Source organism: Heteronotia binoei, chromosome 10, assembly GCF_032191835.1.
Source record: "Heteronotia binoei isolate CCM8104 ecotype False Entrance Well chromosome 10, APGP_CSIRO_Hbin_v1, whole genome shotgun sequence".
NCBI classification, from domain to species: domain Eukaryota; kingdom Metazoa; phylum Chordata; class Lepidosauria; order Squamata; family Gekkonidae; genus Heteronotia; species Heteronotia binoei.
Genome location: NC_083232.1, coordinates 12,456,282 through 12,471,660, shown reverse-complemented (window position 1 = coordinate 12,471,660; position 15,379 = coordinate 12,456,282). Strand labels below are relative to the sequence as shown.

At 48.6% G+C, this 15,379-nt stretch overlaps 1 protein-coding gene across 1 annotated transcript in view; it reads left to right on the top strand.

Moving 5' to 3' along the window:
* Positions 1-15,379, top strand: part of LOC132578128 (mitogen-activated protein kinase kinase kinase 3-like) — an 81,828-nt gene that overhangs the window by 39,088 nt on the left and 27,361 nt on the right. Inside the window, exons 3-5 of the mRNA XM_060247983.1 lie at positions 8,116-8,159; positions 9,156-9,255; positions 15,019-15,132. Of these exons, the coding sequence (XP_060103966.1) occupies positions 8,116-8,159; positions 9,156-9,255; positions 15,019-15,132 (258 nt within the window). The remainder of the gene's footprint in view (positions 1-8,115; positions 8,160-9,155; positions 9,256-15,018; positions 15,133-15,379) is intronic.

Below are 15,379 nucleotides of genomic sequence, written 5' to 3'. Positions count from 1 at the left end.
CAAAATCCACACGTACCTCGCTACTTTTTTTCAGATTTCTGCAGCTAACAAATCCCCGTTGTGTTCGGAATAGGTTATCCACTACCTTTCTGCAAACCACGTGAAACAGAATGATTTGAGAGGGCCCTTTTTTTTTAAAATCCAATTTTATTTAGACACACCTCAACTTACAACAATACAAGAAAATGACATATACGAAAAAAAAATACGGAAGTATTTAAAAATAGTGAGCAGCTATCCATTTGTATAGTGAGGAAAATAAAATCTAACAAGAGGAAAAGAACTGTAATCTACGGGGCACAAGGTGCATCAAAAGTTTAGAGTCACACAAACACACTGATTAATAACAAGCAAAATTTAAATATTTTTGAGGCAGTTTGCATAAGGTAGATTGAGGTGGATTGAGAAAAGGAAACCGTTTCCCCACAAAATTGAGCCAGGCTTTGACTGTTGTAAATAAGCAATTTTGTCCATTGTAATTATATCCCATACCTTCAGAGACCATTGCCTTTCAGAAGGTAGGGAGATAGATTTCCAGTTCTGGGCAATTACCAGAGAGGGCTTTTCTTTCCTTTTTTGCCACAAGCAAATAGGTCTGTGCTGTAACAAAAATTATAATATAGTGCAGGGGTGGCCAACGGTAGCTCTCCAGATATCTTTTTTTTTTGCCTACAACTCCCATCAGCCCCAGCCATCGGCCATGCTGGCTGGGGCTGATGGGAGTTGTAGGCAAAAAACATCTGGAGAGCTACCGCTGGCCACCCCTGATATAGTGGGTTCCACGCAATGAAGAGGCGAGGTGATAGTGAACAGCATAATTTAGGGTTGCACTCAAAGACTGAAGACTGGGCCGACTCTAGATACACACAGGGTTCCAGCGCTAGCATGCTATTGGACCATTCACACCAGCAGGGGGCCCGTGATTGGTGTAGGGCAGCAGGGATTTGGATCCTACTGCCCGTTGTTCCCCAGTCCCCAAGCTCAGTCTTGCAGGCTCCAATGAGCCAAGCCAGAACTGCATATATTGAACAAAATTCCAATCACATATGTCACAAAAATGGTCAGGAAAAAATGCATTGGTCAAGGGACAGGGAATGTGGCCAGTACCAATGGTTCCTGACTTTTTCAGTACGGTGACCCAGAAGTCCAAATTTACTGGGTATGGTGACCTATCCAGGGTTGGCCTAGGATTTTTTTGTGTGTGTGTGTTTGTATGCGTGTGTGTGTCCTAGGGAAACTGTGACCTGGGCAGAGATCCAGAGCACTTAGCCGTGTTTGTCTGTCACTGCAAAATAGTAAAGAGACCAAGAGCGCCTTGAAGACTGACACATTTTATTGTAGTGTAAGCTTTTGAGAAACACAGCTCTCTTCGTCAGTTGACCTGGGCGTCCGTCTGGTTCAGCATTCCGTTTTCTCCAGCGGCGAACCTGGTGCTTTTGAGAGACCAACAAACATCACACAAAGGGCACAGCTGCCCCCCCTCCCCCTCCCGGCGAAACCCCAAGCAGGTGGCATCCTGACATACACAGCTGTTGCATATGCAAGGTAACATTTCAGCCTCTGATAGGGTTGCCAGATTCAATTCAAGAAATATCTGGGGACTTTGGGGCTGGAGCCAGGCAACATTGGGGGTGGAGCCAGATGGGGGGGTAGTGCTCTAAAATGCAAAGGAATTCCCGCTACAAAAAAAAGCCCTCCAATTGGCGATTATATCCAGGAAGGACTCTGTGATTTTCTGGCTGCTAGCATGGGCTCACCCCGTGGGACTTATCATCTTTGTTACTGGTAGTCAGTGGCTCAGCATGCAAACTGGTACAAATTTAAGATCCAATGACAGTATAGTAAAATTATCTGGTAGGGAGTGGTTTAGAATGCAAAATGGTACAGATTTAAGATTCAACGACAGAACAGTAAAATTAACAAATTGAGCAAACCTTTGGTCTGAGTAGCATGAGCATGCAAAAGCAATAAAACAGTAATACGTCAAAATGTGAGATTGTCTGTTAATGACTATATTGTATTAAGCCTGGGTCAAAAGGAAGGTATTTATATCTCAGAAGATTTCCCATCCAACTACTTTACCTTTCAACATGTAACATACATATGGTTTGCCATTAGGAGAAAAATACATTAAAATTAGTGGGAGATGGGTTCAGTATATGTTCAGATATGAACCCATCTCCCACTGATTTTCATGTATTTTTCTCCTAATGGCAAACTATATGTATGTTACATGTTAAAAGGTAAATTAGTTGGATGGGAAATCTTCTGAGATACAAATACCTTCCTTTTGACTCAGGCTTAATACAATATAGTCATTAACAGACACTCTCACATTTTGACATATTAATGTTTTATTGCTTTTGCATGCTCATGCTACTCAGATCAAAGGTTTGCTCAATTTCTTAATTTTACTATTCTGTCATTGAATCTTAAATTTGTACCATTTTGCATTCTAAACCACTCCCTACCTGATAATTTTACCAAACTGTCATTGGATCTTAAATTTGTACCAGTTTGCATGCTGAGCCACTGACTACCAGCTATGTGTGGCTTTGCTCACTGTACCGGATTCCTGGTCTGCTGAAGTGTGCTTAGAGAGCACATGAAAGCTTATGTTCTGAATAAAACTAAGTTGGTCTCAAAGGGGCAGCTTGACTCCTATTTTGTTCTACTGCTTCAGACCAACATGACTGACTACTTGGATCCATCTTTGTTACAGTGAGCATAGCATATTGTTACCCGACACAAGTATATATGCAGGCCTGTTTCACGTCAGTTAGTGCTAGCTGTCACGTATTTCATGTCTGCTGGGTAGATAAATTTTGCATTTAAAAATCAATTGTAAACGTTACCTGACCGCTCAGCCGACCTTTGGGTACCAAGGTTTGGCTTGAAAGATGACCCTAGTGTGCTTCTTGGTAGGAAGTAACAGCGAATCACCCGAAGGTATAGTCATACACGCAGGGGTAGAATTCTAGCAGGAGTTCCTTTGCATATTAAGTCACACACCCCTGATGTAGCCAATCCTCCAAGGATTTACAAGGCTCTTTTTTGTAAGCTCTTGGAGGATTGGCTACAGGGCTTTTTTTGTAGCAGGAACTCCTATGCATATTAGGCCACACCCTCCTGATGTAGCCAATCCTCTAAGAGCTTACAGTAGGCCCTGTACTAAGAGCCCTGTGAGCTCTCAAAGGTTTGGCTACATAAGAGGGGTGTGGCCTAATATGCAAAGGAGTTCCTGCTACAATAAAAGCTCTGATTGGCTGCATCAGGGGTGTGTGGCCTAATATGTAAAGGAGCTCCTGTTAGAATCCACCCCTGCATACGCATCATTTTCAACACCCCACCATTGACTTCCTAACTTTTTCCTCTTCAGTCGCATAGCCAGAGACGTACAGTCAGAAATCTGAGGGAAAGGGAACAGAAGGCGCTTGGGGAAGCCGCAGCAACCTTTCAGCTGGTCATCAGAGCTGAAAATGAGAATCAGCATTCTGGAGGGGCTGTGGCTCAGTGGTAGAGCGTAGGCCTGCCGTGCAAAAGGTCCTAGGTTCAATCCCCAGCGTCTCCAGTTGAAGGATCTCAGGAAATAGGTGTGAGGAAAGAGCTTCCTTTACCTGAGACCCGGCAGAGGCTGATGGAATGAGGGTCTGGTGCTTTATAAGGCCGATTCGGATGTCCACGGCTAGGAAATAACCTCCGGTCCCTTTCCCTGCGGAAATGCATAGGTAAATAATGTGTCTTTCCCTTGGTTTAGGGCCTGATAAAACGTTACTCAGTGAACGTAGGCAGGTCATGAGAAGGAGGGAAGGAAGGGTCGCATCAGTGCTTAGTTCTCGTGGCCCTTTTGGTGGGGCGGTTAAGTGCGCGGACTCTTTATCTGGGAGAAGATTAAGATTAAGATATTGGATTTCTATCCCGCCCTCCACTCCTAAGAGTCTCAGAGCGGCTCACAATCTCCTTTACCTTCCTCCCCCACAACAGACACCCTGTGAGGTAGATGAAGATATTGGATTTATATCCCGCCCTCCACTCCGAAGAGTCTCAGAGCAGCTCACAATCTCCTTTACCTTCCTCCCCCACAACAGACACCCTGTGAGGTACATGAAGATATTGGATTTATATCCCGCCCTCCACTCCAAAGAGTCTCAGAGGGGCTCACAATCTCCTTTCCCTTCCTCCCCCACAACAGACACCCTGTGAGGTAGATGAAGATATTGGATTTATATCCCGGCCTCCACTCCGAAGAGTCTCGGAGCGGCTCACAATCTCTTTTACCTTCCTCCCCCACAACAGACACCCTGTGAGGTAGATGAAGATATTGGATTTATATCCCGCCCTCCACTCCTAAGAGTCTCAGAGCGGCTCACAATCTCCTTTACCTTCCTCCCCCACAACAGACGCCCTGTGAGGTGGGTGGGGCTGAGAGGGCTCTCCCAGCAGCTGCCCTTTCAAGGACAACCTCTGCCAGAGCTATGGCAGACCCAAGGCCATGCTAGAAGGTGCAAGTGGAGAATCAAACCCGGTTCTCCCAGATAAGAGTCCGCACACTTAACCATTACACCAAACTGGCTCTCCACACCAAACTGGCTCTCCGGGTTTGATCCCCCACTCCTCCACTTGCAGCTGCTGGAATGGCCTTGGGTCAGCCAGAGCTCTGGCAGAGGTTGTCCTTGAAAGGGCAGCTGCTGTGAGAGCCCTCTCAGCCCCACCCACCTCACAGGGTGTCTGTTTTGGGGGAGGAAGGTAGAGGAGATTGTGAGCCGCTCTGAGGCTCTTCGGAGTGGAGGGCGGGATATAAATCCAATATCATCATCATCTTGTTCTCCTCCTCTCTTCCTTCTGTTGGCTGAGGCTCAACAAGCCAATGAGGTGGATTAGGCTCAGTGTGTGTGTGTGTGTGTGTGTGTGTGTTTGTCTGTGTATAAAGGCCTGACCCGACAAGGTCACATTTATGTCAGATCTGGCCCTCATAACAAATGAGTTCAACCCTCCTGGGATAGAAAGTCAATTGTGGCAGATCTGGACATTACATGAGGACTTCATAACACAAACCCTTAGAGAAGCATCAGCGGCCGCCGCTTTAAATATTGTCGTCCTCTCACACCTGTTTGCAGGGCTGGCTACCAACACAGCTCAAGGGAGAGGGAAAGAGTCCTAACGCTCTAAAAGTTGTGTGGGAAGGTGGGCCCACAGAGGAGAGCGACAACCAGCTCAGCCGTCCCCTACGCATTCCGCATGCGTTTTGCGGGTTCTTGATGATCGATGCGGACGTTTTTAAAGCAAAACAAAGGCTCTGTTGGGGATTGCTCACATATTCTCTCCGTTAAACAACACCTCTCTGGCTATTTAGGACGGGAGTATGGAAACTGCAGCTCACGCTCTGGGTAAAGCTCCAGCGAAAGATAAGGAGCGTTTTCAGGAAGAGACGTCACTCTCTCGCTCCTCTAGGAATTCTCCGTTTTCGATACAGGGCAGTGTGGGGCTAATCTTTCCAAGCTGTGCTTGTTCCAGGATAGCGAGCGTGTGTGTGTATTTTCCATTCTGAAAGGAAAGGGAGGGAGGAAGATGAGATTGTAATTTATTTATTTTTTTTGTGTTTCTTATTTAAAAACGGCACATCTATTAATAGCAGCATGCTGGCACCGCAGCCCCGTTCTTGTATGGGCCCCTTTCGTATGGCCTAGGACCTGCCTACCTTAGGGACCGTCTCTCCCCACACGTTCCCCAGAGAGTACTGAGATCGGGTTCGCAAAACCTGCTTGTAATCCCCAGGCCAAAGGAGGCCCGTTTGAAATCTACCAGGGATTGGGCCTTCTCGATAACGGCACCTTACTGGTGGAACCAGCTGCCGGAAGAGGCGAGGGCCCTGCGGGACCTAGGGCAGTTCTGCAGGGCCTGCAAGACAGTCCTCTTCCGGCTGGCCTCTAACTAACCGACACTGGGAATTTCGGATGGAGCTAGAGTGCTTTCTGACAGACCGCTGGTTTTTATGTTTTATTAATCTACTGTTTTAATTGCTGCTATGTAATTGTTTTTAAGAAGAAGAAGAAGAAGAAGATATTGGATTTATATCCCGCCCTCCACTCCGAAGAGTCTCAGAGCGGCTCACAATCTCCTTTCCCTTCCTCCCCCACAACAGACACCCTGTGAGGTGGATGAAGATATTGGATTTATATCCCGCCCTCCACTCCGAAGAGTCTCAGAGTGGCTCACAATCTCCTTTACCTTCCTCCCCCACAACAGACACCCTGTGAGGTGGGTGGGGCTGGAGAGGGCTCTCACAGCAGCTGCCCTTTCAAGGACAACCTCTGCCAGAGCTATGGCTGACCCAAGGCCATTCCAGCAGGTGCAAGTGGAGGAGTGGGGAATCAAACCCGGTTCTCCCAGATAAGAGTCCGCACACTTAACCACTACACCAAACTGGCTCTCCAAACCTATGTAAGTTTTATATGTTGTAAGCCGCCCTGAGCCACTCCGGTGGGAAGGGCGGGATATAAATCAAGGTATGTATAAATAAATAAATAAATAAAGTATCGCGGGATATCAGCTGGGCTAGATCTGGGTTCGGCTTCTTGTCCCGCTCTCGAATCTCACTGGATGGTCTCAGACTCGTCGCCGACTCTCTCCCTCCCCTTCGACTGGGCTTCCCTCGCAGGGCCGTTGTGAGGAGAAAAGGGAGGGGGAGCCCCACGGTGTGCTCTCAGCTCCCCGGAGAAAGGGCAGGAGAGGAAGACAAACCACGTCAATGATTTCAGGAGGGCAGCCGTGTCGGGCGAGGGAAGGTAGTGTGATGCGGCCTGATCTCAGAAGCGAAGTGGGGTTGGTGTTTGGATGGGAGACCACCAAGGAAGGCTCTGCAGGGGGAGGCAGTGGCCAACCAGCTCTGCTTCTCGCTTGCCTTGAAAAGTCCTCGCTGGGGTCCCCATAAGTCTTGGATGGGAGACCACCAAGGAAGTCTCTGCAGAGGAAAGCCATGGCCAACCACCTCTGCTTCTCATTTGCCTTGAAAGCCCCTTGGTGTGGTCATCCTATGTCTTGGATGGGCGCCCACGTGCACGTGACGTGCCTGGAAGTCACGGTTGGCTCCTGGTGACCCCTAGTGGAGCGTAGACATTCAGAGAAGGGCCTTGATACATTGCCTCCCTCTGCATCCCAGTTCTGATCTTCCTTGGAGGTCTCCATTCCACGCAGCTGCCAGGGTCAGAAGCTTCGATTCTGAGATCTGATGAGACTGAGCTTGCCTAGGCTATCTGGGGGGGTTGGAAGTGCAGGCCGTGAATGTTGACCAGTCTGAAAACCACCGATTTCTGCAGTGCAAAAAAGAAAATCATACATGCACATGATGAATCATTGTCTTGGCCTTGCTGCAGCGTTTAATCCCCGCTCCCTTCTTGAACATATGCACATACGAAGCTGCCTTATACTGAATCAGACCCTGGGTCCATCGAAGTCAGTATCGTCTTCTCAGACTGGCAGCGGCTCTCCAGGGTCTCAAGCTGAGGTTTTTCACACCTATTTGCCTGGACCCTTTTTTTGGAGATGCCAGGGATTGAACCTGGGACCTTCTGCTTCCCAAGCAGATGCTCTACCACTGAGCCACCGTTCCACATTGCTGGTGCCTTGAAGCAACTAATACCTTGTTGGGAGTTAAGACTGTTAGGGGAGGTCTAACAATTCTCATCAACAGTAAAGATGTTCTGGTTTTGACTTACAAGGAGGACCTTTCCAGAGTGACAATGAAGTTCATCTGGGGAAATCTCCTTTCACCCTCAGTGGAGGAAATAGCAACTGCATTGAGAGTGCGGCAGACCCAAGACAGTCCCTTGGGCGCTTCTTCTCTGTTTGAGATGCTCTCTGAAGGTCCGAATGGCTTCCTTCACTGTCCCTCCCCTTACGAGATCTTTGGAGCAGCCCTGTAAGAGAGGCCAGGATTCTTATCCCCCATATCGCAGATGGGGCTGAGACAGAGGCTGTGAGGCCAGGGCATTTTTAAGGGCCCCCGGTGAGCTTGTAGAAGAGGCGACATTCGAACCAGGAGCTTCTCCTAACGCCGCCCCTTCACTATGGCAGCCCTGTGGCTAACGGTTTGCTTGTTTCTCTCTCCCCCTCCAGTTGCGGAATGCCAGGATCAAGTTTGAACATGACGGAGAGAAAAGGTACGACCCTGAAGTTTCAGAAGTCCGGGACTGATCCCCCACTAGCGAAGTCCGTTCCATTCCGCACCAGCTGCCCCCCCCCCCGGGGCTGCAACTCACTCTGCCTCTTTCGCGCAGCAGGCAGAAACCGGTTTTTTTAGAGGATCTTGCTTGCCGTGTGAAAGAGGCGGAATGAGTTACAGTCCCGGGGCGGACGGAAGCCCTGCGGAGAACAGTAGCGTGAGACCAGGACGAGGCTAGTAGAGAATCGGTCCAGGTCTTTTTGGCAGGGCTTTGTTAAATCCCCAAAAAACCCACACTCCGTTCTTCCGATGTGTCATTTTGCCATTTCCGGTGGAAGCCCACGTCTTTGAGCCTTCCAATGCGGAGAGGGCACAAGAGCTGTTTCCCTCCCCTCTCTCCGCTTCAGACATCGTTTCAATAGCCTATTCCCTGTCTGAGCTGTGCTGTCGTCAAGAAGGGATATCCTGATATCTCTCTAAATCGGGGGTGGCCAACGGTAGCTCTCCAGATGTTTTTTTGCCTACAACTCCCATCAGCCCCAGCCATTGTTCCCTTTAAGCGCCTTGTGAGCAAAAGTTCTCCTTTGTGTGCTACTGGCATTCAAGTTGTGAGCTCCTGCATCAATTAGTCTGCTCTGGGGTCATCCTTCCTGAGCGAAGGAAAAATTGTGTGAGCTGGAGGCTAAATATCTGTGAGCTAGCTCACGCTCACTCAGCTTAGAGGGAACACTGGTCACAAGGTGGGCCGTTTTGGCATACCTCAGGGGCGGCCAAGGGTAGCTCTCCAGATGTTTTTTTTTTGCCTACAACTCCCATCAGCCCCAGTCAGCATGGCCAATGGCTGGTGCTGATGGGAGTTGTAGGCAAAAAAACATCTGGAGAGCTACCGTTGGCCACCCCTGTACCTGGTTTCTGTTTCCCTACATGCAAGTAGTCGTCCCTCCTTCATCAGAAGAAAGCTTAAAACGGCACCTTGGCCTGCCTGTTGTTTCAGGATCATCCAGTTCCAGAGGCCGGTCAAGTTCAAAGAAGTTCTGCAGAAAGTAATGGACGCGTTCGGACAGATGATGGATTTGCACTATGCCAACAATGAGGTACTTTGCTGCTTGGAGCTGCTTTCTACTGAATCAGACCCTCGGTCCATCAGAGCCCTTATTGTCTGCTCAGACTGGCAGTGACTTAGAACTTTTTCACACAGCCTATGTATTCCGGTATGGAAGCTGGTCAGTTACTGAACAGTAACAGGTTTCTGCTGGCATTTCAGACAGACCTGACTCAGTAACTGGCTGCTACCAGAATACTGTCACCTTTTCACACAGTCCCGTGGCTGTCCCGGTAGTGAGGCATGCCTGAGTCTTTACTAACAAAGAGCAGCTTCTTCCAGTTTTCAACCCCTCCTTCCAGGTTGAAATCGGTATGGGGCGCTGTGTGAAATGTCCAGTATCTAATCCGGGAGCAGTTTTCGCGCCCTTTTTCGCCCGCCAGCATGCGATCGCTGGCTTTTTTTTTTTTTTGGAGCGTCGGGCTAAGCGCTAGAGCGCTATAGCGATGTATCAGAACAGCATCACCATAGAGATGCCTGGGTTCCATTAAGATGCCAGAGATCGTTGCTGCTGAAACTTGGTAACTTATCTCAATGGAGCCTAGCCATCTCTATTGTGGTGCTGTTGTGATACGTCGCTATAGCGCTATAGTGATCTTTGCCCGATGTTCCAAAAAAAAAAAAAAAAAGCCGGAGAACGCGTGCCGGCAGTCGCAAACGGCTTGCGCTGGTGGAAGCGAGATAAAAGCGGAACAGTGTGAAATGGCTTGCTTCAAACACGGAACCCTACCGGGAAAAAAAACATGTATCTGAAAACTCCCATCCCTGTCTCGGATTACTGCAAGGCGGCACAATACCGACTCCCTTCCGGTTTCCACCGGTAAGTGTGAAAAGGCCCTTAGAATCGTGGAATCCTGAAATCATAGAGTTGGAAGTGACCTTCAGGGTCGTCTTGTCTAACCTCCTGCACAATGCAGGAAACTCACAATTACCTCCCAGCCAGTTTGGTGCAGTGGTTAAGCGTGCGAACTCTTATCTGGGAGAACTGGGATCGATTCCCCACTCCTCCACTTGCAGCTGCTGGAATGGCCTTGGGTCAGCCGTAGCTCTTGCAGAGTTGTCCTGGAAAGGGCAGCTTCTATCAGAGCTCTCTCAGCCCCACCCACCTCACAGGGGGTCTGTTGTGGGGGAGGAAGAGAAAGGAGATTGTGAGCTGCTCTGAGATTCAGAGTGTAGGGCGGGGTATAAATCCAATATCTTCCCCTTCTTCTTCTGCTCCTCCTCGTCCTCCTCCTTCAAGACTAACGACATTTGTGGCGAAGGAGAAGCTTTTGGGAGTCACCGCTCACTCCCGAAAGGTCCTCCCCTGCCACAAATGTCGTTCGTCTTCAAGGTGCCACTGGATTCGTGCTCTTTTCTGCTTCTTTGGAAGGCTGCCACGAAGCTACCGAGCCGTCCCCACCTCTCTGAAACGTTATGTCGGTCTTCACTCTCTTCGCAGCCTTTGGCTCAGCTCAGGGCCTCTCAAAGCGATGACTCAGCAGTCGGCAAAACAAAACAAAGATGTCTTCCTTTCTCTGGCAACGAGCTCCCCTGGCTCGCTCTTCAGTGTACCGGCAGCAGGAAAACTTCGCCCTGCTCCCTGAGCCAGGGATCTGCCAACTCTGCTCCGGTTTACGTGGGTCTATATTTAGGCTGGTGTCTGGTAGAGAATGTCCGCGTGTACACCAGCCAAAATGGCAGACAGCACCCCAGCCCGGTTTGCCAGATTCGGGCAGTCGGCGAAAGCCAAATTAAACAGTGTGCCAAGGGCCACCACACCCCAGCGTCTTGGGCACGGGCGCCCGTGGAACTTTGTGGAGTGGGAGGAGAGTGTGAAACTCAGAAACTTGCAAGAACATTTTTATCCCAAGCAGAAAGGATTTGGGGACAGCTTGCATGAATCTGGGGGGCGGTTGGGGGAGGGAGTGGTGGTCGAAGAGGCCTTGGAATGGCCCCCAAGGGACCAGAACCAAATTCCAGGACAGAATGAGGCTAGTGAAAACATCCTAGTACAAAATGTAAGCCCTGTGCTTTTTCAGGTGGCGGGAGGCAGAGGAAAGCAGGCAGCGTTATCAGGGAAGGTGAACCGGATGTGTGGATACATGTTTATGGGGATTATGGAGTCCCCAAAGGGACAAAAAGACCATTGCGTTTAATCCTTCAACACAATTAAAGTAGTTTCAGAGGGTATTTGTATTGGTCTGCAGTAGTAGTAGTAGTAATAGAAGAAGAAGGATGATGATACTGGATTTATATCCCGCCCTCCACTCCAAGTCTCAGCGTCTCAGAGCAGCTCACAGTCTCCTTTCCCTTCCTCCCCCACCCCTGTGAGGTGGGTGGGGCTGAAAGAGCTCTGACAGAAGCTGCCCTTTCAAGGACAGCTCTGCGAGAGCTATGGCTGACCCAAGGCCGTTCCAGCAGCTGCAAGTGGGGTGCGGGGTGGGGAATCAAACCCCATTCTCGCAGATAAGAGTCCGCACACTTCACCACTTCACCAAACCGGCTCTCAAGTCCAGTAGCCTTTCAGACCAAGGTGTTTAGTGTATGAGCTTTCAAGAGTCAAAGCTGCTTTCGTCAGATACTAGTAAAAGGAAATTTGGCTGGAACGCTTATAGCCCCCCCCCCTCCATTAAATCTTGTTGTCCTCAAAGGTGCTGTTGGACTCAATTCTAACCGTAATGGAAGGAAGACTCTTGTGGCCCGATAGCAAAGAGCCCCCCACCCCACCCCCACTGCAGTCAAGGTGCTGGAAAGCAAATCATTCCAGATCACTTGAGTAAGAGAGCCAAGCTGCGTGCATTGCAGGGGAAAGCCAATTCAGAAACTTCCCCAGTTGAAACAGAGGGGGGCGAGGGGAGACTCTTGTCTCACACATTCGAGAGAGAGCCAGCCTGGCATGGTCGTGGTAATTTTTTTAACGTTGTGTTTGCGCGATGAATTAGAAGTATCCGAAGCATTCGTCGTGCATTATCGAGGTAATCCTTGCAAGAACCCTCTCTCGGTGGCGGGAAAGGCCAGCAGGCTGCAGCCAACGGGCATAAGAGTTTCAAGGCAAGAGACAAGCAGAGGTGGGGGGGGGGTCTTCTTTTAAGCGCTCAAGATCTGACAAGATTGGGCTAGCCTGGATTATCCAGTTAAGAGCTGTTGTTGTTCAGCCGCGCAGTGGAGTCTGACTCTTTGCGACCAAGTCACGCCAGGCCATCCTGTCTTCCACCATCCTCCAAAGTCTACTCAAATTCGTGTTTGTTACATCAGTAACGCTGCCCAGCCATCTCATCTTTTGCCGTCCCCTTCTTCTTTTGCCTTCTGTCTTTCCCAGCATCAGGGTCTTCTCCAAGGAGTGCTCCCTTCTCATTGGATGGCCAAAGTATTTGAGCTTCAGTTTCAGCATCTGACTTTCCAGGGAACAGTCTGGGTTGATTTCCCTTAGGACTGACTGATTTGATCTTCTTGCAGTCCAAAGGACTCTCGAGAGTCTTCTCCAGCACCACAGCTCAAAATTCACATCTCAAAAAACACATCACAGTTAAGAGTAGCTGTTATTACCACCACCACCCACCTCGTATTATAGCTGCAGTGAAGGAAGGGCTTGCCCAAGACCACTTATTCAGTCTGTGGCTGATGCAAGAAGTGGGGTTGCCAACCTCCAGGTAGTCTTCTGCTTGAAGGGCACTTGGTGTAATTAGTCAACTGATCAAAGCCACCAAGTATTACACCGTTTTTCAGTTTGCAAAAATATACTACAAGGATTATGTACAGCACATAATACACAATACGATAATGATAGAGGCCGGCGGTGCTGGGGCCTTTTAAAGTTACAGAAAACCCCAAGAGGCCAAAAGAACCCCCGACTCCAAATGAATAGATACGAGTCCAAACTTGGAAATAGTCCAACTGAAATTCACAAGGTGGGGGTGCTCCCGAGGAGTGTAGCTTCAACGCAGCCGCTTCCTTAAAAAGACGTCTCTCTAGATTTTGATGACGTTTCAATTCTTTCTTCAGTTTGACGGCTTAATTATTTAGGAACCCTGTTCTACATTCTCTAATCACAGCATCAAGCTTTCTCATTTCAGTGTGAACATTGGGCTCTTTCATTATGGCAGAGATCAGCTCCCCTTGAGAAAATGTGCTGCTTGAAGGGCACTTGGTGCAATTAGTAGACTGATCAAAGCCACCAAGTAATACACCGTTTTTCAGTTTGCAAAAATATATTACAAGGATTGGGTACAGCACATAATAAACAATATGATAATGATAGAGGCCAGCGGTGCTGGGGCCTTTTAAAGTAACAGAAAACCCCAAGGAGGCCAAAAAAACCCATCTCCAAATGAATAGATATAAGTCCAAACTTGGAAATAGTCCAACTGAAATTCACAAGGTGGGGGTGCTCCCAAGGAGTGTAGCTTCAACGCAGCCGCTTCCTTAAAAAGACGTCTCTCTAGATTTTGATTTCTTAAAAAGACGTCTCTTAATTGGAGCCTATGGAGTAGGCGCCATAATGAAAGAGCCCGATGCTCACAGTGAAGTGAGAAGCTTAATGCTGTGGTTAGAGAATGTAGAACAGGGTTCTGAAATAATTAAGCCGTCAAACTGAAGAAAGAATTGAAACGTCATCAAAATCTAGAGCGACGTCTTTTTAAGAAAGCGGCTGCGTTGAAGCTACACTCCTCAGGAGCACCCACCTTGTGAATTTCAGTTGGACTATTTCCAAGTTTGGACTTATATCTATTCATTTGGAGATGGGGGGGTTTTGGCCTCCTTGGGGTTTCTGTTACTTTAAAAGGCCCTAGCACCGCTGGTCTCTATCATCATTGTATTGTTCGTTATGTGTTGTACACAATCCTTATAATATATTTTTGCAAACTGAAAGACAGTGTAATACTTGCCGGCTTTGATCAACCTCCAGATAGTTGCTGGGGATCTGCTAGAATTACAAGGGATCTCCAAGCTACAGAGATCAGTTCCCCTGGAGAAAATGGCTGCTTTGGAAGGTATACTTTATGGCACTGTACCTTGCTGAAGCTCCTCCCTTCCCCAAACTTGGACCAGTGACTCCTGCAGAGTTGCAACAGGCAACCTCTTTGTCGGTTAGTTGAATCAGTCCTTGTGGCAGATTCAGGTGCCCTTTGACAGTTGCCATCTTGAGACGAAGATTTTTTTTTTTTAAGTAAGCAGTCTCCATGAACTTCTGGGGGGTGAAGACTAGTTCTCTGTTCTTCATTGGAAGGGGGCAGACTCAGATCAGTGGCTCCTACAGAGTCACAACGGGCAGCCTCTTGTGAGTTAGTTGGATCAGTTCTTGTGCCAGGTTTGTGTGCCCTTTGACAACTGCCATCTCTTTTTTAAAAAAACAATCTTCTGGGTGCTGCACTTGAAATCCTGCGTCTTCCGGTGTCCCCCCCCACACACACACACACACTCCACACTGCTACATCGCCCCTATCGTTGGGATCCCATCCCCCAAAGTTTTTTTATTCTTGACATGTAGGTCTCCCCCGTGGCCGAATTAGCGATTCCTGGTGCTTTTCCTATCGTAGGCCGCTGTTTTGATAACTCTGCCCCATTCCTCGCGGTGGGGGGGAACTGGAAGGAAAGACCAAAGGCCCCAGGTGTTTGGTTTCTGTTTTCCTCTGGCCCTCTGAGGCTGCCTAACGCTGTCCCGGGTTCGATGCCCGCCGTTCCCAAGCCCCCACAGGCTCTGCTGTTTCCTCTCTTTTTGCTCTTGTTTGTAACTCAGCTGCATAGTCGGTGTTTGTTCAACCTTTCTTTCCAGCTCTTGATCCCTCTGAAAACGCAGGAAGACTTGGACCGGGCTGTGGAACACTTGGATCTCAGCCCTTCTCTCAAGAGCCTGAGAGTGTTTGTGAAAACTCCAAGGAAAACAAATGTGAGTGGCTCAGTTCTCTCTCTTTTCAAATTCAATTGTGTACAATGCAAATATGGTGTTATTGTCGCCCAGAGCAGAAACGCTCTGATGCTTTATCTGTGTATCAGTAGGTCAGGCTGTTGCGGAGGGCGGCTCTAGGAATTGGCCACTTGGGGTTCTCTTTTTAAAGAAAGAAATTGCTCAACTTTGGAATCCTTTCTTTCGTACTGCTGTTTGAAAGGTCACTGCCTCCTGCTAACGTGCTGGT